General features: G+C 53.3%; 2 protein-coding genes across 3 annotated transcripts in view; one reads left to right on the top strand and one right to left on the bottom strand.

The window, feature by feature from the left end:
• The first annotated feature begins 2,617 nt into the window (after positions 1-2,617).
• Positions 2,618-22,499, top strand: part of SLC7A7 (solute carrier family 7 member 7) — a 58,462-nt gene continuing 38,580 nt past the window's right edge. The window contains exon 1 of the mRNA XM_070240794.1: positions 2,618-2,713. The gene's annotated coding sequence lies outside the window, so the exon portion shown is untranslated. The remainder of the gene's footprint in view (positions 2,714-22,499) is intronic.
• On the bottom strand, positions 11,204-21,600 carry MMP14 (matrix metallopeptidase 14). 2 transcript variants are annotated; one of them, XM_023621963.2, is made up of 10 exons: positions 21,152-21,600; positions 17,050-17,198; positions 16,661-16,783; positions 15,980-16,287; positions 15,304-15,465; positions 14,843-15,003; positions 14,527-14,665; positions 14,246-14,396; positions 13,657-13,772; positions 11,204-13,289 (listed from the first exon to the last, which is right to left on the bottom strand). In XM_023621963.2, exons 1-10 carry the CDS (start codon positions 21,254-21,256, stop codon positions 12,958-12,960), a joined length of 1,746 nt encoding a protein of 581 aa, XP_023477731.1. In that variant the 5' UTR covers positions 21,257-21,600; the 3' UTR covers positions 11,204-12,957. The 2 variants fall into 2 exon arrangements, with proteins under 2 accessions (XP_023477731.1, XP_070096850.1); XM_070240749.1 differs by having other exon boundaries at positions 14,843-14,999; positions 15,300-15,465; positions 21,152-21,546.

Raw genomic sequence — 22,499 nt, 5'->3', positions numbered from 1 at the left:
TTCAGTATCTCTGTGTTCGTCGTTTTCCTCTTTTACTTACGAGTGAAACCATACGGTATTCTACTTTCTCCATCTGACTTATTTCTCTTAGCTTAATACCCTCAAGGTCCATCCATGCTGTCGCAAAAGGCAAGATTTCATCTTTTTTTATAGCTGAGTAGTATTCCATTGTGCACAAATCCGGTAAGACTTTTTGTAGTGAGCCTCTATTATAGCAATTACCACACGGTGTCATAACTATTTGTTTACTTGTCATTCCCGCCCCGGCCCCGCCCTTTCTCTGGAAACTGAAACTTCCTGTAGGTGGGGGCCTAGACTGTTTACCTTTGTACCCACGGGCTTCTCTCCAGTTGAGACAGAGTAAGAACTCAATAAATGGTAAATAAATGAATAAATGTGCCTTCGCCACTTGCTGACACTGTGACCTTGAGAAGATTACTTAATCTCTCTGTGCTGCTCAATTGTAAAATGAGATTAATAATAGTGTTAATTAATAATAATTGTTTGTCGTAAACATTTAGGGAGATAATGCAAGTTGAGCATATAGGAAGTGACAATTGTTATTAGTCACAGGATATTTCTAATTTATGTGGGCTTGTGGTTACCCATTTCCTGGGGCACTAATAGGTAATAAACAATAACAATAGCAAATACTTTTTGAGCTTTTTTCACATTTCAGGCAAAGATCTCAGCACTTTTTAAGTTTTGCTTTTTTACTCGTCTCCACAATCTTGTGAGGTAGGTACTGTTGTTACTCCCATTTTACAGAGAAGGAAACTCAGGCACAGAGAGGTTAGATATTTTGCTCAAGATCAAGGATCTAGGAAATGCTGAAACACAGGTTTGAACCTAGGCGATCTGGCTCTGGACAGGGTGTACGTTTAGATCTTTACTACTCTCTCCTCTCTACAAATGGTACAAAATAGTTTTCTGTTCATGACATTTGTGGTTAACGTCTGTTTTGATGTGTTCAAAACTGGAACCTCCGTAGGGCCTGAGGCCATACAGTGGGCCATGAAAGGCCCTTCTTCCACTTGCACCTTGCTCCTTTGGTCTCTCTGTGCTCCCTACTGCAGCCCTCGGGATTAATGAGTGGTGAAGTAGAACTCTGAATGTGGGAGGAGGATGTTGAGCAAAGGGAAGTAGGGCAAAGAGGTTGGGGTGGTTAAAAATATTTAAGTCCTGAAAGGCATCATGGAGCTTTTAGTTGTGTGCTGGCTATGTTCTCTATGCTGGGTACTTAGTGGATGCCTGGAGCTCTTAAGACTTCACTTTAGCTTCAAGGAGCTTAGAGTCTAGTTGGAAAGAGAGGTCAGATACATAAATTAAAAAAGCCAGCCAGCCATAGGGAACACCCATGGGAATGGGCATGAGGGGAAGAGGAAAATTTAGAAAGGAGACAGGAAAATCAAGATGTAGGTTGTTGGCATCATCCATCATCGTCATCAGAAAGAAATGGCAAGGGGCCGGCCCATGGTTGAGTGGTTGAGTTCGCACGTGCGCCACCTGGGGTTCACCAGTTCGGATCCTGGGTGCCGACCTAGCACCACTCATCAAGCCATGCTGAGGTGGCGTCCCACATAGAGGAACTAGAAAACGTACAACTAGGATCTACAACTATGTACTGGGGGTGGCTTTTGGGAAAAAAAAAAAAAAAAAAGAAATGCCACTAGAGTAGAACAAACTCACATTCTATAAATATTTATGAGTGCCTTCCAAGGGTAAGGCACTGTGTCAGACCTTGGGGGTTAATATTTAAGAATGAATTCAAACCAAAAAAAGATGAGGAATAAATTAAAGAGGACCTAGGTGCTTACAATGAATTTAAACTTTAATTAGTTTAGTCAGTTTGAGTGTCCAGGCCCATATAAATCATATCTTAGACCATCAAGTACATTTAGGGATGGGCCTGTGGAGATGTTCTTGAAAATCTTTGAGGAATTATGAAGAATAGTGGAAGTAGTGGAAAATGGGGAGATGTTTGGTTTTCAAAATGATAATATATAACTTTTGTAGCGTACTCGTCAAATGTTAGGTGCTGTTCTAAGTACTTCACATATATAATCTCATTTAATCCTCACCACACATCTAGGAAGTAGGTGTTATTTTTGTCCTAACTTTATGAATTGAGTTATAGGTGGTATAGATAACTTACTCAAGATCAAACTACTAGCATGTGCAGGAGCCAAGGTGCTATGGTCTGAATGTTTACATTCTCCCCAAATTCATATGTTGAAATTCTAACCTCCATAGATGATAGTATTAGTAGGTGGGGTTCTGGGAAATACTTAGGAGAGTGGAGCCCTCAGAATGGAACTAGTGCCTTATAAAAGAGGCTCCAGGGGCCGACCCCATGGCTGAGTGGTTAAGTTCACGTGCTCCACTGTGACGGCTCAGGGTTTCGCCAATTCCGATCCTGGGTGCAGCCCTAGCACCGCTCATCAGGCCATGCTGAAGTGGCGTCCCACATGCCACAACTAGAAGGACCCACAACTAAAATATACAACTGTGTACTGGGGGGCTTTGGGGAGAAGGAAAAATTTTTTAAAAAATTAGAAGTCTTAAAAAAAAAAAGAAGAAGAAGAAGTTCCAGAGAGATCCCTAGTCTTTTCCACCAGGTGAGGACACAGTGAAAAGGCACTGGCTATGAACCAGGAAGAGAGTCCTCACCAGAAGGTGACCCTTCCTCTTGGGCTGCCCAGCCTCCAGAACAGTAAGCAATAAATTTCTCTTGTGTATAAAGCCACCCAGTTGGTGGGGTTTTATAGCAGTCTGAAGGACCTGAGACAGAAACTTGGTACTGAGAAGTGGGGGTGCGGCTGTAACAAATACCTAAAAATGTAGAAGCGGCTTTGGGACTGGGTAATCGGCAGAGGCTGGAAGAGTTTGGAGGTGCATGCTGGAGAAAGCCTACATTGTCGTGAATGGACTGATAAGGGCGATTCTTGTGAGGGCTCAGAAGAGGAGAACTGCGGAGAGAGCCTCAATCTTCTTAGGGAATACCTACGTGGTAGTGAACAGAATATTGGTAGATATATGGACAGTAAAGGTTGTTCTGATGTGGTCTTGGATGGAGATGAGGATCGCGTTATTGGAAACTGGAGGAAAGGAGATCCTTGCTATAAAGTGGCAAAGAGCTTGGCTGAATTGTGTTCGTATCCTAGTGTTTTGTGGAAAGTAGAACTTGTGAGCGATGAAATTGGATATATATATATATATGTATATATATATATATATATTTTAAATACTGTGTTTTATTATTCTATAGGTGTGCTTATTTATTTTTCGGGGGGGGGGGGCGCGGAGATTAGCCCTGAGCCAACATCTGCTGCCAATCCTCCTCTTTTTGCTGAGGAAGACTGGCCCTGAGCTAACATCCGTGCTCATCTTCCTCTACTTTATATGTGGGATGCCTGCCACAGCATGGCTTGACAAATGGTGCGTAGGTCTGCACCTGGGGTCCAAACTGGCAAACCCCAGGCCACTGAAGTGGAACGTGTGAACTTAATCACTGTGCCACCAGGCTGGCTCCGTGAAATTGGATGTTTGGTTCAAGAAATTTCTAAGCAAAGTGTTGAAGAAGCAGCCTGGTTTCTTGTGAATGCTTATAGTAAAATGTGAGAAGAGAGAAAGGATTTAAAGATGGAATTGTTAATCGAAAAGGACACAGAACTTAAAAATTTGGAAAATTCTTCTCACTGTCTAACATACTATATATTTTACTCGTTTATCATGTTTCTTGCCTGCTCCTCTCATAAGAATGTAAGTTCCTTGAGGGCTGGGATCTATTTGTTTACTAGTGTATCCCCAGTGCCAAAATAATGTCTGGTATGATGTAGGTACTTGACCACCAGTCATAGGCATCACATAGGATTATGTCTTTTAATCTACTCAACTACCCTTTGAATTACTAGCCATATTTTATTTTATTTATTTATTTTTTTCCTTTTTCTCCCCAAAGCCCCCCGGTACATAGTTGTATATTCTTCGTTGTGGGTCCTTCTAGCTGTGGCATGTGGGACGCTGCCTCAGCGTGGTTTGATGAGCAGTGCCATGTCCGTGCCCAGGATCCGAACCAACGAAACACTGGGCCGCCTGCAGCGGAGCGTGCGAACTTAACCACTCGGCCACGGGGCCAGCCCTCTGTATTGTACTTTATTTTAATTTTTTGCTGAAGAAGATTCGCCCTGAGCTAACATCCATGCCAATTTTCCTCTCTTTTGTATGTGGCTTGCTGCCACAGCATGGCTGCTGATAAGTCATGTAGGTCTGTGCCCAGGAACTGAACCCAGGCTGCTGAAGCAGAGCACGCCAAATTCAACCACTAGGCCACAGGGCTGGCCCTATATTATTTTATTTTTAATTGTTATTGTTTTCTATTGAGGTCACGTTGGTTTATAACATTATGTAAATTTCAGGTGCACATCATTGTATTTCGACTTCTGTATAGACTGCATCATGTTCACCACCAAAAGCCGTCTGTCACCATACACGTGTGCCCCTTTACCCCTTTGGTCCTCCCCAACCGTCTTCCCCTCTGGTAGCCACCAATCTGTTCTCCTCATCTATGTGTTTGTTTGCTGTTGTTTTATCTTCCACATCTGAGTGAAATCATATGGTATTTTATTAGCCCCATTTTAAAGATGAGGAAATTGGAGCTCAGGGAGGATGTATAATTTGCAGAATGCACTAGTAAGTTGTAAAGACTGGATTCAAACCCAGATTGTATAACTCCAGAGTCACTGTTCCTCACCACTATGGATACCGGCTCTCCGTGTCCTGGAAGCCACCTTTGCAAAGACTGGTAAGTGAATTAATCCAGAGCAGGGTGATAGGAACGGTGAGGGTCTCTAAACTATGTCATGTGATAAGCTGGTTTTGGAACTAGGAAGGCTTTTCACTGAAAGAAAAGCTTAACTTTAGTGAGGGATTGAATCCACGAAAACCAGATCCAAATACTTGAAGAGCTGTAGTGTAGAACAAGAATTTGTTTATTCTGTACAGCCTGAAGGGCAGAAACTGGGATTAACAGGGCAAATAAAGTCAGCCCTCTCCCTGCCTGTCCTGGGCCTTCAAGGCTCCTTGAAAACTCTGTGACTTGTGAACTTCAGGATGGCATAACTTCCCAGAGGACAGGGGCAAAGGGAGCTTCTCAAAGTAAGTGTGTTACATGCTAACATGAGGCCAATGAAAATGAGAGCAGAGAAAAGGCCTGGGGGCGGGGGGGGGGGGGTGCGGGAAGAAAGGGGTGACGAAGCCCTTTTAAGGAGCAGTTTCAGTAAATGCCTGGTTTGGGATACAGATGTGGAGATTGGGTTAAAAAGAAATGGCTGGTGAAGGAATGCAGACAGCTTTTGAAAAACCTTGGCTTGAGAGAAAGGGAAAAATGGAGGAATTATTCAAGACTGCCCCTGCATCCAGGAGAGAGATTTTCAAGATGGGGAAACCTCTCATGTTTGAAGGGAGTGGGGATTGAAGACTCTACCATATGGTTATGAGAGCGAGTTTCCCTGTGCTTTGGAAGAAAACGAGATGCGGGGTTGGGGACGCCCCTCAGAGGTTTGAGAGCGACCTCAAGCATGTCTGTTTTTTTGGCCTCTGGTATATTGCAAGATTAAGAAATACTAAGATGGTTTTGAAAATACTTGGTGTATTTTAAATGTTTATATTTAACAAATGAAAACTTTTGGCACAAACAATGCAATAATGTAGTGCTATTCACAAAATACCTACAGGCAATTATTTTAAACTACAAAATTTAGCAATCTTGTAAATGTCCTACCGGGATCAAAGGATTCTCCTGGCCCCAGTGTGGGGATGAGGTTAGGAGGGGTCCAGGTCAGGCCCCCCAGAAACCTGAGCAGGATCTCCAAAGGCCTCAGAGAAGTGGCACAGCAACGTTCCACTCTTAGATAAGGAGGAATAGAGCCCGCGTGCCTTGGTCAGAGGGAGTTCTGTCATAGCATGCTGAGGTCTAGGAGTGCAGACCCACATGGACCCAGACCCTAGAGCCCAGAGGACAGGCATTCTGGAGTGATCAGTGTCTGAGGCGTCCACAGGGGGGCAGTGTGGCCACTAGGAGGAGTTCTGAGGAGAAGGCGCCCAAATGCTTCCCTTCCCGCCACGGACCCTGTCCCGCACCGCCTCCACTCCCTCTTCCTTCCCTGAGTTATTCGAAGGCTGCCCACCAACCTCCACACAGGGACAGCCGACGGAAACTCTGACTTTTCCCTCTCTGCAGCTGGAAGACTAAGGCTTGCCATCCTGTCGCGCCCATAGTCCCTCCCCTTTAAGTACAGGTGTCCTGGGTGGAAACATGGAAAGTGGATAGGGGGAAGGGACAGGCTAGTGGTGTCCGTGGCCTTGGTGGGACTGGTTTTGCCCCCTGCATCTCAGTTCTCCAGGCTTGGTTTGCAGTGCCAACACCCTGCACAAGGGGGCGCTACCGCCCTGCAAACCCTACCCACCTGGTCTCTGCTGCAGAGGAGATGCGCCCAGCCAGGAGACTGGGGTGAGTGTTCCTCTAGGCCCCTTCTCCAGCTTTCCTCGACTCAGGATTTACATGCAGTTTCGTGCAGGCATCCGGTGGGGGAGACCTCTGGAACACAGGCCAGTAGAGTGGAGGAGAGACTTTGGGGACAAGTGGCATAGAGTTTGGAGGGGTGTAGGGAAGAGAGACCTTCCTCCTGGGCCCTCCAGGTCAGGGGTGCAATTGGAAGGACTGGTGTTTCCAGAAGAGCTGAGCCAACATAACCCAATACCGACCACTCCCAGATTCAGGGTGGGCTGGGTTGGCGAGGACTGGCACATAAGGAGGAGGTTTAGAGGGGCAAAGTAGTTGTTCTGGAGTTAAGAACCTCTTTACCTCAATATATTTTTCTTTCTTTTTTTAACCTTTTAAAGATTGAGGTAAATATATACAGTAAAGTTCATAAAATGCATTAAGCTTAAGTGTACAGCTCAATGATTTTTTTAACTGAGGTGTACATAATACTTATGTACATAGGTATACAATACTTATGTATTCACAACTACTGCTGTTTAATTACGTGTATCATAGCTTTCACTGGCATTCAGGTCAACAAACTTTTATTAAGGGGCTCCTGTGTGTCTAGCACCATCCCGCTCTTTTGTAAGAAAAGTGAGGATGCCACATGTTTGTCCAGTATCTGTGATGAGGTCAGTTTTATTATGAATCATAGTCATTTCTTGACAGAATTATACCATCAGTGCCTTGGAGGGCAATGGCCCACTGTGTGATCTCCTTGCGGTGGCTGTATTTTTGTAATCCAAAGTGGGACAAATTGTCTGCCATGTCTGGATATACACTAACTCACAGATCCTCAGCAAGATGTTATTGGATCCAGGATATACGGTCGTGGCAGCCTTGCTCCTAGCACAGAGCCAGGCACTAAGCCGCCAAGGAGAGCATTTTTGGGAATTGATCTTGCTCTCTGGCCTGGTGCTACATGTTTTTGGAAGCTGGGTGAAGGGTGACGTCTTTGACCACAGGCTGGATCAAAATGAGCTGGAGCCTGTCGCGTGTGTGTGAATCTGCTAGGCCTTTGGAGGCACCAGTCCGTCCCCTGCTTTGTGGTCAGCCCGGCCTTACCTCACCCAGACCCCATCCTGCCCCAAATCAGGGAAGTGCTCCTAGCGGGAAATCAAGTGAGTGAGCAGGAAGTGACCCATGGTGAGGCAGCTCCCAGACCTGGCCCGGTCCCTGAGTCAATGAGCTACTTCAGGCACTCACAGGAAGTCCTTCCGCCAATTCACTACAGTGTGGACACCTCTTCTGTCCTCCTACTGCCCCTCCCTACCCAGGTGTGGGCCTTTGGGGGCAGGAAACTGGTCTCTTCCTCCTCTAAGCCATGAAGGTCCCATTGGAGGAATAAGGGACCCTGGGGGGAACTGGCCTCAGCCTGGAGGCAGAGGAAGGCACTCCCTGGGGATGCGGTGACAACCCTGGCCTGGGGTGCCCAGTCCTGTTGTGGAACCCCTGGGTCCAGGACTGGTGAGGGACAGGGGAGGAGAGAGGGGGCTGGGCCTGGCTGGGGAAGGCTGGCCTGGAAGGCACTCAGCCATCGGCCCCGGGCCAGGGTGGAAAGTATGTGTGTGAGCTCATTTGGAAGGTGGCTTCTGGCCAGTCAGGCCTGCCTCCCTTCCAGGCCCCTGCTGCCCAGCCCCCTCGCAGGCTGCCGACTGGGTCTCCCCAGTCTCCCAAGACTGTCTGAAGGAGGAAGGCAGAAACCCCTAGGCTAGGTGTGCAGGAATTGGTCTCCTGAAGGAGGTGATTTAGATTTGGGGGGTAAGTAGGGAGGGGGTACAGGGACTGCAGGACAATGGAGCAGCCTTGACTGGGGTTTCCCTGAGGGCTTAGAGAATGGGAACCTCCCCTGAAAGCCTCCCCGTCCCCACTAAGCCCTTGCCACAGCCATTCACCACCCCATCCCTCCCCTCACAGCTGCCATTGTCCCACTCAGTCCCTCTGGCTTCTGAGTCCTGCTGCCTCCTTCCTTCCCTCAGAGTGCCTGTTCCTGCCCCCAAGAAGGGAGGTGACTGCTGGCAAAGTGGATTCCTGAGGAACAGCCCTTCTCCCCCTGCACTCCCGTCCCCAGGGCCGATGTTGCCACATGGCACAATAGGCCAGCGCATGTACGCTGACAGATCCCCAGAACACACACTTCCATGAAGACACCCAGCTACTTGGAGTCCACACTGGAAGAGACACCTAAGAGGTGTGGTCAGGATCTGCTTGTACAGAGGAAAAAACAAAAGAAATCAGACCGACCTGGGTTTTAATCTTGCACTTGATCTTAGCCAAAAGGCTGAGAAGCGATTAGGTTTTAATTTTGGACTAACAAGCTACGACCTTGAGCAAGTCTTAACTGGGCCTCAGTTTCCACATCTGTGAAATGGGGGCAATGTCAGTGCCTGTGTTGTTGGGTGTTGTGAGGACCTCAGCAAATGCTGGTTTCTTATCACTTCACCTCGCCTTAGTTCAAAAGGGAAGAAGGGATGATACAGAGAGGAAAGAGAGGACTGGGAAGTCCGTCAGATGGTGGGGAGAAGGGACCCTGGGGAAGGGACAGTGAAGTCCCAGCAGCACTGGCCAGATTGTGTATGGTGGGGGATTACTCTGCCCATTTCTCTCTCCTCCAGAGGGCCCAGCTCCTCTTAGCTCTTCCCTTGCCTTCTCTTTCCATCTTGCTGACCTAGCACCTGGCTGGCAGCCTTGGAGGCGTGGGCCCAGCTGGTGACAGGAGCCCTGGAGAAGGGAGGAGATGACAAGGGAATCCATGGCTCCCCCCTCCAAACGTGTGGGGTGCGGTGGTGGGCAGAGCACTCCCTCTCCTCAGGGCTCACCCCGAGTCCTGTCTCCTTAGAGCTTGCTTCCCTGGGCTCTGCCCAAACCTCCTCACAGATTCCCCTTGGCTCCTTCCTGGCTGCTCTCACTCACATGTGCTGCTTTCGAATAAAGGAACTTGGAACCACAGAAACTGGGTCAGGCCCAATGGACAAAGCAGGATAGGGCCAGTAAAAGCGGCGTTTCCAGGTCTCTCGGGAGCCACAGGGCCCTCTGCTCTCCCCTCACCTCAGCCTGACCTGGTGCTTCACTCAGCTGGGGCCTTGCGATCACTGAGGCACCTCCCAGGGTCACCAGGCAGCCTCCCTTGGCTGGATCTTTCAGGCCAGAGGCACGTCAGAAGCACGGGACTGTGCAGCCTCCACCCCGCAATCCTCCCCGCTTGTGAAGTCTCTTCCACGTCTTCCCCCTTTGTCTCTGGTCCTCCATTTCCATCTCTCCCCCTTGGCTTCAGAGAGCATCTTGTGATTCCAGAATCAGGGCCAAACAATTTCCTCGTGATGGGGAAACCGCACTCCAGCCGCGGGAGCCCCAGGCTCCCCCTCCTCTTCCCTCTGGCAGTCCCCCCTCCCCAGGCTCTTCCACTGGCTCCAGCTGTGTTTTGCAGAACTCCCACTGGATAACATCTGTAATTGCCTCCAGATGTGGGCCACAAAAACACAAAGGGGCCATGAGCTCATCTTTGAGTTCCTTGCCACACGCACGGGCCCCACCAGCCCCAGACACCCCCGACTTCCCCGTGCCAGCTTCTCAGGGTCCCCATCTCCTCCAGTGAGGGTGGCGGGAAGGTGGTGTCCAACTCCGCTGAGACACACAGGCCCTGCCAAACAGCTGTTGGCAGGAGAGGCACAGGAGGCCAGGCGTAGGGTCAGGGTTCCTGGCTGGCAGGAAGGTGGGGTACCCCTTCTGCCAAAGCAATCACACCAACCAGCCCTGGATAGCAGCTGGATGGAAGACCGGCTTAGGTGGGGCCAGGGCTCTTGGAGGCAGGCTGTGGAGGGGACCTGGGCTGGAGCCCGGGGTGGGCTGGGCTGAGGCGGGAAGGGAAGGGGGGCGAGAAAGAGGGCTGCTCCCCTCCAGCTGAGCTGACTCAGCAACTGAGCGATTCCTCCCTCCAGGCTGGTTTCGGAGGAAGGGTGGGTTGACCAGCCTGGGAACCCTGTCTGGAGCAGCAGTTTCTAAGGAAAGAGGAAACAAAGCCTTGTTATTCTGCCCTTCCAACCTGACCATCCTGGCTCTCCTGGGCCACTGGGGTGAGATGCCTGTTTTGTCAGAGACAAGCTGCTCCTAATTGGCCATGGGGCAACCTCTTCCTCTCTTTCCTCCTCTGTTCCTTCTGCCCCAGCAGCGGCGCCCCAGGCCTGGAGGAGCCGTAGATCCTGAGGGCTGGGGTGAAGGGCCTGCCGCTGGGTCTGAGGCCGAATGTGATCCTGGGAATCCCCTGGCCACAGCAGGCAGAGAGGCCTGAGGAAACTGAGGGTCTGCGGCCAGGTCACACGACAGGGTAATGCAATTTAGGAAGATTTTCCAAGAGGCTTCAGCTTGACTACTTCCTCTTGCCGTTGCAGCCCAGGGCCTCAGAGGTAGCCTCTTAGGCCAGGTTGGGAGAGAGCAGCTGGGCTCTGTGGACCACTCCCCTGGCCCCATGGACTGTGCCCTCCTTCCCAACTCTGGCCCCCCGATTCCCTTTCATCCACTAAGAATAAACCTACTCCTTTATGAAAAACCCCAACCCCCACCATGGAAAACACTGCTCATGACGCACACCCTCCCCCTTTCCATTCCCCTCTCCGCCACATCCCATTCACCCTTATAAGACAACTGCAGCCACACAAAGAATGTGAAACACCGTTTATTCTTTGTGGAAAGGTTGAACAAGGTCAATAATGTCCTTAGAGGGCACTGACCCAGCCCCGCCCTGCAGGTTCCTGGGGTCGGACGCCTCTGCCCCCCACCCCCACCCCTCCCCATGCCCCTTGTTAACAAAAAGGAACGATTTGAAGGGAATTCATATATAATAATTATAATAAAAATATACATTAAACAAAACAAAAAAACCCAAACAAGACAAATTTAGCCGAACTGCCAGCACCGTTCACCCCATTTTCTCCCACCCCCCTTGCCCCCCCCACCCCTGACATCCTTCTCCTCTCACTCCCCCTACAGGGTATCTCACTCTCCCAAGTCCCCAGTACCATGACCACCTTCAGCGGCCGAAGGAGACTTCAAAATGGGTGGGCTGGGTAAGGCAAGGGGGCAGGACACCGGTAGGATGGGCTGAGGGGTGGGGGCATCAGGAAATGAGGGGCTAACCTGACCAAGAGACACCCAGCCAGCTGGCCCCCTCACTGAGGCTGGCTGAGGCAGGCTGACTGAGTGCTGCTGGCCGCTGGGAGCCTCCTTGGCTCCCTAACTAGCTGGCCACTCTCATGAAGGGCCCGAGTCACCAGTCCCTGGATGTGTGCCATCTCCGCTCTTTTCTCTGAACTCCCCACCCTTCCCTTCCATGCTGCCTAGTCGGAGGAAGGGCACCAAAGAGGAGCAGGTGTGCCTTTCTCAGGCCCTTCCTGAGAGCTCCAATAAAAGTGCCCCATCCCCCGGCCCCGGGTACCACAGCCCACCCTGTATCGTCCCTGCTGGCCTGCCTGCCCGGCCCCCAGCCATCCACTCCTACTGCACCTCCCTTGTTAACCTTTTGGTCCTGTCCTGTCCCCTCCGACTGCTCTGCCCCTGGGTGCCTGCCCCAGCTGCCTGCATTTGGGCAAGTTCTTTGTGGCCTTCAAGCTTACCCCCAGGGTTTCGGACCGATTCTCTGTCTTTGGTCCCACCACACCGCACTAGCTGCACCCCTGGCCTCAGCTATTCCAACCTCGACATCCCCATCCAAGGCTAACATTTGGGATGGTGGGGCTGTCAAGGGTTTCTCCAACCCCAGTTTAGTCCTTAATGGCTCAGGCTCCTTCCCTGGAAGTTCTCGGGGGCAGGCGGGGCAGAGGCAGATCTTTGTGGAGAGGACTGACCCTCTCTGAGCTTTCCTCCCAAGGTCTTGGGTGGCTATACAGCCCCCACCCCCTCACACTCTCTCAGGGTCTCCCCCCACAACAAAATTAAACTCCTTTTAGCCAGAAAGAGTGGTGGGAGGCTGCCAATTGGGTACACCTGGGGGCTTGTGGGGCTGGAGTGCCCAGAGCCTCCTGAGGTCAGAGTTCAGAGGTTAAAGGTATGTCACGGAATGGAAAAGGAGCAGATGACCCCATTTGACCTTTACCAGCGAGGTCTGAGGGTCCTGCCTTCAAGTGCAGAGCCAAGACATTCAGATGGGGCAGGACATACACCAAGCTACAGGGGCCCCTAAGGGGCAGGGGCTGGAAGGGGCGGCCCCTGCTCAGCCCCCAGGGGACCCATCTAGGGATGAAGCAATGGTAGGGTTGAGGGTGGGAGAGGCCAGTCACGGGACAGAGAAGAAGGAAGGCAGGGGTGGGGGAGAGGGAGCTCGGGACGGGTGGGAGCAGCCCACCCACCACCACCTGCTGCCACTGGCCTTCAGAGGCAAAGTCCTCGTGGTAGGAGTGGGCGGGCAGCGGTGGGGGTCAGACCTTGTCCAGCAGGGAACGCTGGCAATAGAGCAGTCGCTTGGGGGTCCCATGACGTCTGAAGAAGAAGACCGCGAGGCCCACCGCCAGCACCAGGAGCAGCAGCAGCACAGGTAGCACCACGGCAGCCGCGCTCACTGCCCCGCTGCCCTCCTCATCCACCTCGATGATGATCACCTCCGTCTCCTCCTCAGTCCCCTCATCCGGCCGGCCCCCTGATGGGCAGCCCATCCAGTCCCGCAGGGCTGACTTGGGGTAGCCCGGCTCTACCTTCAGCTTCTGGTTGTTGAATTTCCAGTATTTGTTCCCCTTGTAGAAGTAAGTGAAGACTGCAGAGGTCACCAAGGAAGACAAGAGGTGGGACAGCATCCAGGAGAAGACCCAAAGAGAGGAGGAGAGCAGAAGGACAATCTCAGTGTGTGAGCCAGTTGAGTTAGTCTCCTAACCTTGCTGAGCCTCAGTTTCCTCAGCTGTAAAATGGGGCAATTCTAGTACCAGGCTGCTTCGAAGAGTGGTGGGGACGAAAGGGTCTGATGCTTGGAGAGCACTAAGCCCAGTGACTGGCACGTGGTCAGGGCTCCACTCTTATTATCGTCACCATTATTTTCCACACGATTCAATCCATCTTTCCTCCTGCTCACTGGTAACTCCCTCTTCCCATCCTCCCCTCAAGGACTCCTCCCTTGCCCCTCTCACCTTCATCACTGCCCATGAATGACCCTCTGGGAGACTCAGGGATTCCTTCCCAGACCTTGATGTTTTTAGGGTACTCGCTGTCCACTGCCCTGAGCTCCTCGTTGAAACGGTAATACCTGGGGAAGAGGAGGGGAAGGGAAGGGGTTGGACACTGGGCATGTCGTCAGAGGGTAGCAGGACCCGGGACTGACTCCACCAGTGAGCAAAGGGTGGCTGTGGACAGGGTGTGGGGACAGGGTTTTGAGTAATGAGGGCCTGCAGCTGACAGCAGCGGAAGGTGGGGGTGGGAGGGAGGGCCCAGGCTACAAGGAGCCAGCGGCTCTTAATGACAGTGCCTGGCTGCTGGGGCGGAGGCACGGTGCTTGGGGCAGGAGGCGTCAAATGACCAGGTCTGAAATGGTGACCCGGTCACATCCCACTCACTCAGCACCCAGTGGAGGCTGTCTCTTGCTAGGCAACAGTAGAAGCTCAGCTAGCTCCTTCTCCAGGGAAATATCACAGAGGTGAAGTGGGGCTTCCTCCAGAAGTGAGGGAATCTGGTGGTGCTGTCTGAGAAGGGAGCCCTGGGGTCAAGGGGTTGAAGTCATACTTGTTTCCCCGGAAGAAGTAAGTCTTTCCATTGGGCATCCAGAAAAGAGCAGCATCAATCTTGTCAGTAGGCAGTCCTCGGCCCAGCTCCTTGATGTGCTTGGGGTAGCCAGGTTCCAGGGAAGCTTCATCGAACACCCAGTGCTTATCCCCTGGGGAGGAGAGAGAAGGGCGGGATCTGGGTTCCACTTGGGCTCTAGGGTTTTTGGCGGAGTCAAGAGAATCGGCTCTTCCAGGGAGACCCTCCCCAAACCCAAAGATGGAGGCAGAATGCCTGGTTACCTTTGAAGAAGACAAACTTGCCATCCTTCCTCTCATAGGCAGTGTTGATGGATGCAGGCAGGCCCCGCCAGAACTGGCCGATGGGCATCGGGTATCCATCCATCACTTGGTTATTCCTCACCCGCCAGAACCAGCGCTCCTGGGAGGCAGTTGAGGCAGGAAGAGTACATTATGTCTTGTAACTTAGTCCTCTGGCTCAGTCTTCAAAGCACCCTCACTGCCTCAATTTTAGTTTTTAGTCTTGTTGCTGTTTCCACCCAGCCTCCCAGTCATAGAGCCCCTTTGTCCCCCAAATCAGCCCATTTCTTCCTCTCACCTTGAAGACAAACATCTCCCCTCGGAGCACGGCCACGGTGTCAAAGTTCCCGTCACAGATGTTGGGCCCATAGGTGGGGTTTTTGGGCTTATCAGGGACAGAGGGCCTGGAGGTAGTCCTGGGTTGAGGGGGCATCTTGGTGGGGGACCCTGACTCACTCCCTGGGGCAGAGAACACAAGGGGCACTTCAGGCTTGGTGGCAGAGGGACAGGAAAGGACAGACAGAGAGGGGCAGACAATACCCTTGGAAAGGTGTGGATGGACCTTTGGGGGAGGCTGTGCAGTCAGCTAGGAAAGGACAGAAAAGGTGGGATCAAGTGGGAGCAAATGGAGGCAGGGTCAGGAGGGGGATGCTAGCAAACTGTACGGCATGGGGGAAGGGAAGAAATGCACAGGCCAGAGAGACCAGAAAGGGACAAGGAGCAGAGAGAAAGGAGCAGAGGTGGGCATAGATTACTTGCCGTAAAGTTGCTGGATGCCCCGGCGGTCATCATCGGGCAGCACGAAGTTCTCTGTGTCCATCCACTGGTAAAAGGGCGCCATGATGGCTGAGGGATCATTGGAATGCTCGAGGCCCAGGGCATGGCCCAGCTCATGCACAGCCACAAGAAAGATGTCATTCCCTGGAGGGATGGATGGTTATGATGGCAGCCTGGGTCCCTTCCCTCAGACTCCCAGCTTCCCCACCAGAGGCTTCAATTTCATACTCAAGCCTGCCTGCCATGTTTTCCACCCAAAAAGCCACAAAGCCAGTTAGCAACCTCTTCTGGGCAGAGGTGAGAGTGCTCTGGGGCCAGATCCCAAGCCAAAGAAGACTTGTGTTAAGGGAAGCTGAGGCCCTATCTAGGCCTCAGTTTCTCCCAGGAGCTAGACATGACACTTGCTTAGAAAAGTGGGTGATGTGGATACTTTGAAGTCTTTGCCTGAGAAGTCAATTATTGGGTGAGAGACAGAACCATATATAAATAGCTCAAAACAGGATTCCTGCTTTTGGTTAGAAGTCAGAGCATGAGATCTTTGTGGTCCCTTATAGCCCTGAGATTTTGAGGTTTGAGGTTTTGGGAGGAGGCAGGAGAACCCCATACAAATGATTGTTGACCTTCCCTGGAATAAGAGTCCCAGGGCTACCTCGCTCACCATTCAGATCCTCATTCCGGACAGTCCAGGGCTCGGCAGAGTCAAAGTGGGTGTCGCCTCCAATGTTGGGGCCTGGGAAGTAGGCGTGCGCAAGGAAGCCACCCTCGCCATCAAAGGGCGTGCTGTCACCATGGAAGCCCTCAGCGAAGAAGATCATGATGTCAGCCTGTTTCTCATGGCCCTCGCGGATGTAGGCATAGGGTACCTCTCGGAAACGCAGTGGTGTGGCACTCTCCCACACGCGGAATGCTTTGCGGATGGCCTCGAATGTGGCATACTCACCCACCTTGGGGGTGTAATTCTGGATGCTAAGGTCCAAACACATGGGGAGAGGATGACAGTGTGTTAGGATGACAAGGGGCAAAATTCTCCTTTCCTGCACTCTCCCAGGTCTGACTGAACCACCCAGCCACCTTTGCCTGAGCTGGCTCTTCCTGCTGCCTCATCATGCCTCTGCCCCAAGAACTGAGGGCTTAGGGAACCCTCAGGCTTTCTCGCCCTTGGGTGTACCCCCCGCAAGCTGCACCTCTCTCTAGGATTATAGCCATTTTCCTCCCCACTCCCAAGGAGGCATTCCAGGAACAGACGTGAGTAGGGCAGGAGGCCTCTGAGTCTCTGTAAGCACAGCTGATAGGGAAGGGTAATCTGATGTGAGAAAGGCCACTTGCCTGTTGGACTCACCAGAAAGTGATCTCGTTATGCTGCCATTTGAGGCCCTGGATGGCATAGCGCTTCCTTCGAACATTGGCCTTGATCTCAGCCCCAAACTTGTCTGGAACACCACAGCGGGGGCGCCTCATGGCCCTGGGGTGGGTTGGGGTGTGAAGATTGCCGTCAGGATAGTGCGAGACAGAGAAAGAGATTCAGCGGAGAGGCGGAATGTCTGGTCCCAGGGTCAGTATAGGGAAGGGCCAAGGTTATGAGGTCAGGGTGAATAGGAGAGGGCCAGGATCAGCATGTGGGGACAGGGTATGGGGGCAGGAGTCACACATTCAGGTAGAAACCTCTCTGGTGCTTGGTGTTATGTTAGTAGGTGCTAGGCAGAATTCCTGCCAGGGTCTAGCACTTACTTCATGGTGTCTGCATCAGCTTTGCCCGTTACTTGCAGACCGTAGAACCTCTGCATGGCAGCGATGGCAGCTGAGAGTGACTGGGGTGAGCGCTGTGTGTGGGTACGCAGGTCCCCAGGGGGCAGGTAGCCATACTGCTGCAGCCAGGCCTGTAGGGAAAGGGATGTGGCTTAGAGCATCCCCACGTGGCCCAAGGGGAGCCTCTGCCTGCTCCATGGTGTCTGGCATACACCCTTGGCTTGGGAGGAAAGAGCAATGAACTCCCAGCCTGGCTCTGGCAGTGAGTCTGGAGGAACTCCCAGGCTGGACCCGTACTCTGGCTGGGCCCCAGTATGGCTTGTCCTCCTGGGGCTGTGAACTCAAACAGGGGTGGGGAGCCACAGCTCCGGAGTTTGGCTGTAACTCTCTTGAGGATGAGAGCCCTGGTGGTTTAATTGAGTTCTAGAATGTTTTCTCAGAGGTGAGATTCCTTCCAGCACTTTCCTCCTCTGTATTAGTGTTCTTGTGAATACAGCAGGTCCCACCTAAAAACGGGTTGTGCCTATGATGGGTGGAGGGGGGAAGGGCTGAGGGGGCTCCATTTTTGAGCCTGGCACGAGGCTCTCCTGGGACAGGGATGCCATGCCTCCAGGACCCTCATACTGAGATCTTTTTAGGAAGGAGGGCAGAAAAGGAGCTAGGGCTGAGGCTGGCTGCTGATGGGAGAAGCTGGGGCCTTTGGAGGTGGTGGGGTTGTGATCCAGCCCCAGAGCCCGGATCCTGCTGTTGTCCCCATCCACGCAGCATCTGACTTAGGGCTTGGCACCTAAAGGCCCATTTAAGGTTCTCAATAGAGGGAGTGGGAGATGGGAGTGGTGGTGGAGACTTGGTGACTATTTTATTTCCAGTATGTTGTGAATTGTTCATAATATAAAGGCTGGTATGCTGCCTTAACGTTAGGTTTTAGGCATATGATTGAAAGGTACATACACTGCAAAGCCCTACTGAGGAAAAAGGCAGCCTTTACTCTAAGAACAATGGAGTATTTTCCTACAGGCTGAAAAGTAAAATGAGCCAAGTTATATATGGAATATGAAAATGCTTGGATTCCTCTATGGGGAGAATGACCCAGACAGCTTTGCTCCCTGCTCTAGCTTTGTCTTCTTAAGGAGTCCAGAGTGGGGCTGCAGGTCACTGGGGATGGGAGCTTGCAGTGCAGAGGGGCCCAGCAGAGGAGGCTGCTGTCGGGTGCTGCACCCCCTACCCCAGGTCACTAGGATGGATCTCCACGTGGCCCTTCACCTCTAGGCCCTGGTGTGAAGCAGTGCTCTTGCATTGGGGCTGGGGGTGATTCAGGAGCAGCTGACTGGGGACCTGAGCCCGCAGGGGCAAGAATTGCAACATGGTTCTGGGAAGTGATCCCCCAAGGCTGACGGAATTAGGGCCCAAGATGTAAACAACCCAGCCTTTCCTTAGCCAACAGGCCTGGCCAGAACAACCCTAGCACCACCCGGCTCTGAGGGCCCCTCCTCAGGGGGAGAGGCAAGAGCTCAGTTTAACCTCTGATATACTAGAGAGGAGCAGAGCAGGGTGCTCTAGGCCTGGGCTGCTCTCTCTGGGAGCTATAGGCTTGCCCTGACCTGTGTTGGCTGATGCCACAGCCAGTGCCCGCGGGAGGCCTGCTGTGGCCTGTGCCCAAGTATGAAGGAAACTCCCTTTGCCCCTAGCCTCACCTGTAGGGTAGACACACCCTAGGCTTATGACCCCTGGTGGGGGTTCAGCTTTGGGGAAGATGAAGTGGCCTAACGCTGGAGCTAGAAGTCAGGAGGACTGAGGTCAGGCCCTCTCAGCCCTCAGGGAGCAAAGCTGAGGGGAATTCTCCTAGGGCAGGATGACAGAAGGGAGGGCGGCAGACGGGGAAAATCCACATCCAGGAGCTCAGGGATAAATCCCTCTCCCTGATGAGTCTTTCAAGAAGATAGGCAGGTCTAAATATTCACACCCACAACCTCCACTCCACACCCCAGAGAGAAAAGTGTAGACTTAGTTAAAAGAGGGACTTCCCTGGAGTCCAGAGAGCCGCAAGGCCTGGGAAGGAAGTGCCCCTGTCTCTCTCCTCCTCCCAGGCCTAGGCTTTCTTCCCTCACAGGGGCAGGCTCTGAGCAAGGCAAGAACCACAGAGAAGGCTATGAGGTCCGAACCACAGAAGAGAGGACTCTTGTGTCTGCGGCTGGGTGGGGGAAGGGCCAAGTGCCAGATAGGCCAAGGGGAGAGGAGGGCCGTCCTGGAGCTGGTGCAGGACTATGGAGGCCTGGTGGGGGGACCCAGCTGCCTGAGGCCTGGGCCACCCCAGCTCTTCCTCCAGATTGGCCTAGAGAGGGAGCAACAATGTTGGGTCAAAGAACACAGTCGGCTGGCTTTGTCTTGAAAACTGAGTGGTACAAGGTATTCTCCTAGGGGAAAGTCAAGGGAACCCCTCCCACCTCTGGCCTTGGAGTCCTGGAGAGGGTGAGGGGATCTCTGGCTCTCCAGCAGGCCCTGGATCAGAGCCTCCGGGCCTGCTCCTCCCTCCCTGTGCCTCCCACCCCTCCATGGCCCAGAAGCAAGTGGTGGTTCTGGCACTGGGACTGCCCATGACCCACTTAAAACAGAGCCAGGGCAGCCGCCCCTCCCCTAGGGGGCCTAGTGGGACAGGGGAGGGAAGGCAGGCAGGGCAGGCAAAGTTGGCAGTGGGCAGCCCCCCAGATGCCTAGGGTCCTTTGTTGGGAGCTCTCCTTTCAGGCCTCAGATGAAGGCTCCAGGCCTGGAAAGAGATGCCCCCTCCTCCTAGACAATGTCAGGCTTAGCCCCAGGGCAGATTTTCACTCTCCTTGGTCACCCCCATTCCTAGGGCCACACTTTTCCTTTCAGCCTCAGATCCCTTCAGGACAGAGAGAATGTGTTCTTTCTGGAGATGTTTCCTCTGGGGGTGGGACCAGGGCCAGGACCAGAACGGAGGAAGCCAAGTCCAGATCCCCTCCCCCTTCTCCTCGGGGCCCTTCCCGGCCCCTCCCGACCGCACCCAGGCCCTTGCCGGCCTGAGTGGGTTGGGATGGCCCAAAATAAGAAGCTGATCAAATCCGTCTCCCACCTTCACCCCAAAATAAAAGAGAGGGAGAGAGGAAAAACCTCCTCAGACAACTCCCACGCGGCTTCCTCCGGGCCTGGTGGGCCAGCGTCGAGGAATGGGATGGGGGGGGGGCGCCAGAGTGAGCAGAGACATGGCCAAGCCCTCTCCCCACGACCCCGTGCAACACCTCCAGTCTCCCTGCAGTTAACACAGTAAAACAATTAACCAAAACAACAAAAAGGGCCTAAAGGCGCCGACGGGGGGGTGCTGGGGCAGGGTGAGGAGGCGGCGGCCCGGCCGAGCCCCCGCTCACAAGGAGAGCTTTGTGTAGGGCTCCGCAGCCCGGGCGCCAGCGCCGCGACCCTCGACGCCAGGGCCCGGGCCGGGACACAGTGGGCTCCTCTCGGGGAGGCGGGGTCGTGCCGTGCACCCTCTGCCGTGCACCCCCGACCCCACCTGGCCGCGGCTCCGTCCGCGGAGGGCCCGCACTGGCGGGAGGAGGGCAGCGGCGCCGCAGCGCGGGGGGCCCAGAGCGGGCGCAGTCCCGGAGCCTCCCGGGCGACGAGCGCCGGCGTGCGCGGGCGGAGAGCGCTGGCGAGCTGGAAAGTTGGGGAAACAACAAACTCTCGCACATGACAAGAAACCGGGACAGCGCAGGGTCTGAGCGGAGTCCAGACATTTATCAGGCTCCCAACCGGTTCCCGAGCTGAGCCCAGAGCCCAGGGGAATTGCGGACGGTGGGAGTGGGCCCCGGCTGCAAAGTTCCTCCAGGGAAAGGAACGGGAAAGAAAGTCGGCGGCGGGTGGGGGGTTGTTTGGAGGAGGCAAAAGTTGGATCAACTTTGGAAGTTTGGAGATGAGGAGAGAAAGTAAACGGAGGGGGATCCTGCAGGCGGGAGCAGCCGAAACCCCGAGAACCCTCCTCTCTGTCCGAATGGGGGCTGTCGCCTTGGGGACCCCCGGGCTCGCCTCTGCGGCCGGCGCGGCTCCGGGCAGGGCCGGGGAGCTCACTTACTTCGGGGCTGAAGCTGCTCTGGGCCGAGCTGAGGGAGGCGAGCGCAGTGGCGAGCGTGAGCAGGGGGAGCAGCAGACCGCGGGCGGGTCGTGGCGCGGGAGACATGGTCCGCGACCGTCCGGGCAGCCGGGCCTTGCGGGCTCCGCGGCGGGGCCCTGGGGTCGCGCCGCCACTCCCTCGGGGCGCCTTTGTCTTCGGTGGGCACTGAATTTGGATTCCTAGAGCGCTGTCCGCTTGGAGACGAGGGGATTGTTCTTGAAGGCGCCTGTTCGCTCGTCCCTTCTTTTCCGTTTTTTGATCTTTCTTCTGCTTAGTCGGCGAACTGGATCGCGAGCCTTCTCTCGCTCTCTCCTCTGGTCCCTCCCTTCTCCCACAGCCTCTCCTCCGCCCCCGCCCCAATGCCCTCCTTTCCCGGTGCGGACGTGGTTGTTTCAGCCTGAATCCAATTACAGCCAAGAGCTGGGTAAAAAAACCCCCTAAGTTGCCTTTCTGTGGTGGAGGCTGCCATCTGCAGGGGTTGAGGCCACAGCCAAGAGCGGGGGGCTCTCGGGGGACCCAGGGGACGGGATGTGGGAGACTTTCTCCCCCTAAGCATATTTTGGGTGGCTTGATTCCTCTGGTATTCAGCGTTTGTCTCACCTCAGAGTAGGAAGTACTGGGAAGCTCAGTGGTTGGGGTGAAGAGGAGTTCAGAGTTTGGGATGGTAGTGGTGGGTCTTCTATGTCCAAGAGACCTGGGTTGGGGGGTTGTCTGCTGGGACTTGTGGCTCAACCAAATTGAAACTTTCGTCCCTTATTCTTGACAACTACCTCCATCCCTCCCCTGCCAAAAAACACAGTAACAAAACCCAACTAGCCACCAACAAACTCCATAACCACTCGGGATCTGGGGCTCCCGTCCCTGTAGAAAGATAAATGTGCTCCCTTTATTATTGTCATTTGCAATCTGGCTGCTCTTTAAATTAGAACTAATTGGGGAGGAAAGGGGTTCAAGGCCATGCAATCTGCGGAAAGACAATCGAGTATGGTGAAATTGTTAGAAAAGAGTGAAATTGTTAGAGTTAGGGCTTTGGGGTTTAGTTCCCTCTCTACACTGGAAAAGGAGGCAATTCCTTAAAGAGAAAAGTCTCCCCCTTCAGGGCCTGACTAGACTCTGAGAACAAAAGGTGGAGATATGCAGGGGGAACGGGGGAGGGCATGGTCCTGGTGGGAAAGGGAGACAGATAAGAGGTTGAGAACTAGATCTGGAAAAGCAGCACAGCACAACAGAAGCAGGAAGAGTGTGGGAGACAGAAAACTCGACCATCAGCGAAATCTAAGATCCAAGAATTGCATTGGTCAGCGAGAGA

The sequence above is a fragment of the Equus caballus genome, chromosome 1 (assembly GCF_041296265.1).
Source record: "Equus caballus isolate H_3958 breed thoroughbred chromosome 1, TB-T2T, whole genome shotgun sequence".
Classification (NCBI taxonomy): Eukaryota; Metazoa; Chordata; class Mammalia; order Perissodactyla; family Equidae; genus Equus; species Equus caballus.
The sequence above is the reverse complement of the archived record's forward strand: the minus strand, read 5'-3'. Positions and strand labels throughout refer to the sequence as shown.

Coding starts and splice junctions, on each gene's coding strand:
- MMP14 (XM_023621963.2), bottom strand. CDS start 21,256: ATGTCTCCCGCGCCACGACCCGCCCGCGGTCTGCTGCTCCCCCTGCTC. Junction 15,466..15,979: donor CCGGAATGAGGATCTGAATG/GTGAGCGAGGTA, acceptor CCATCCCTCCAG/GGAATGACATCTTTCTTGTG. Junction 13,773..14,245: donor TACTTCTTCCGGGGAAACAA/GTATGACTTCAA, acceptor CCTCTTCCCCAG/GTATTACCGTTTCAACGAGG.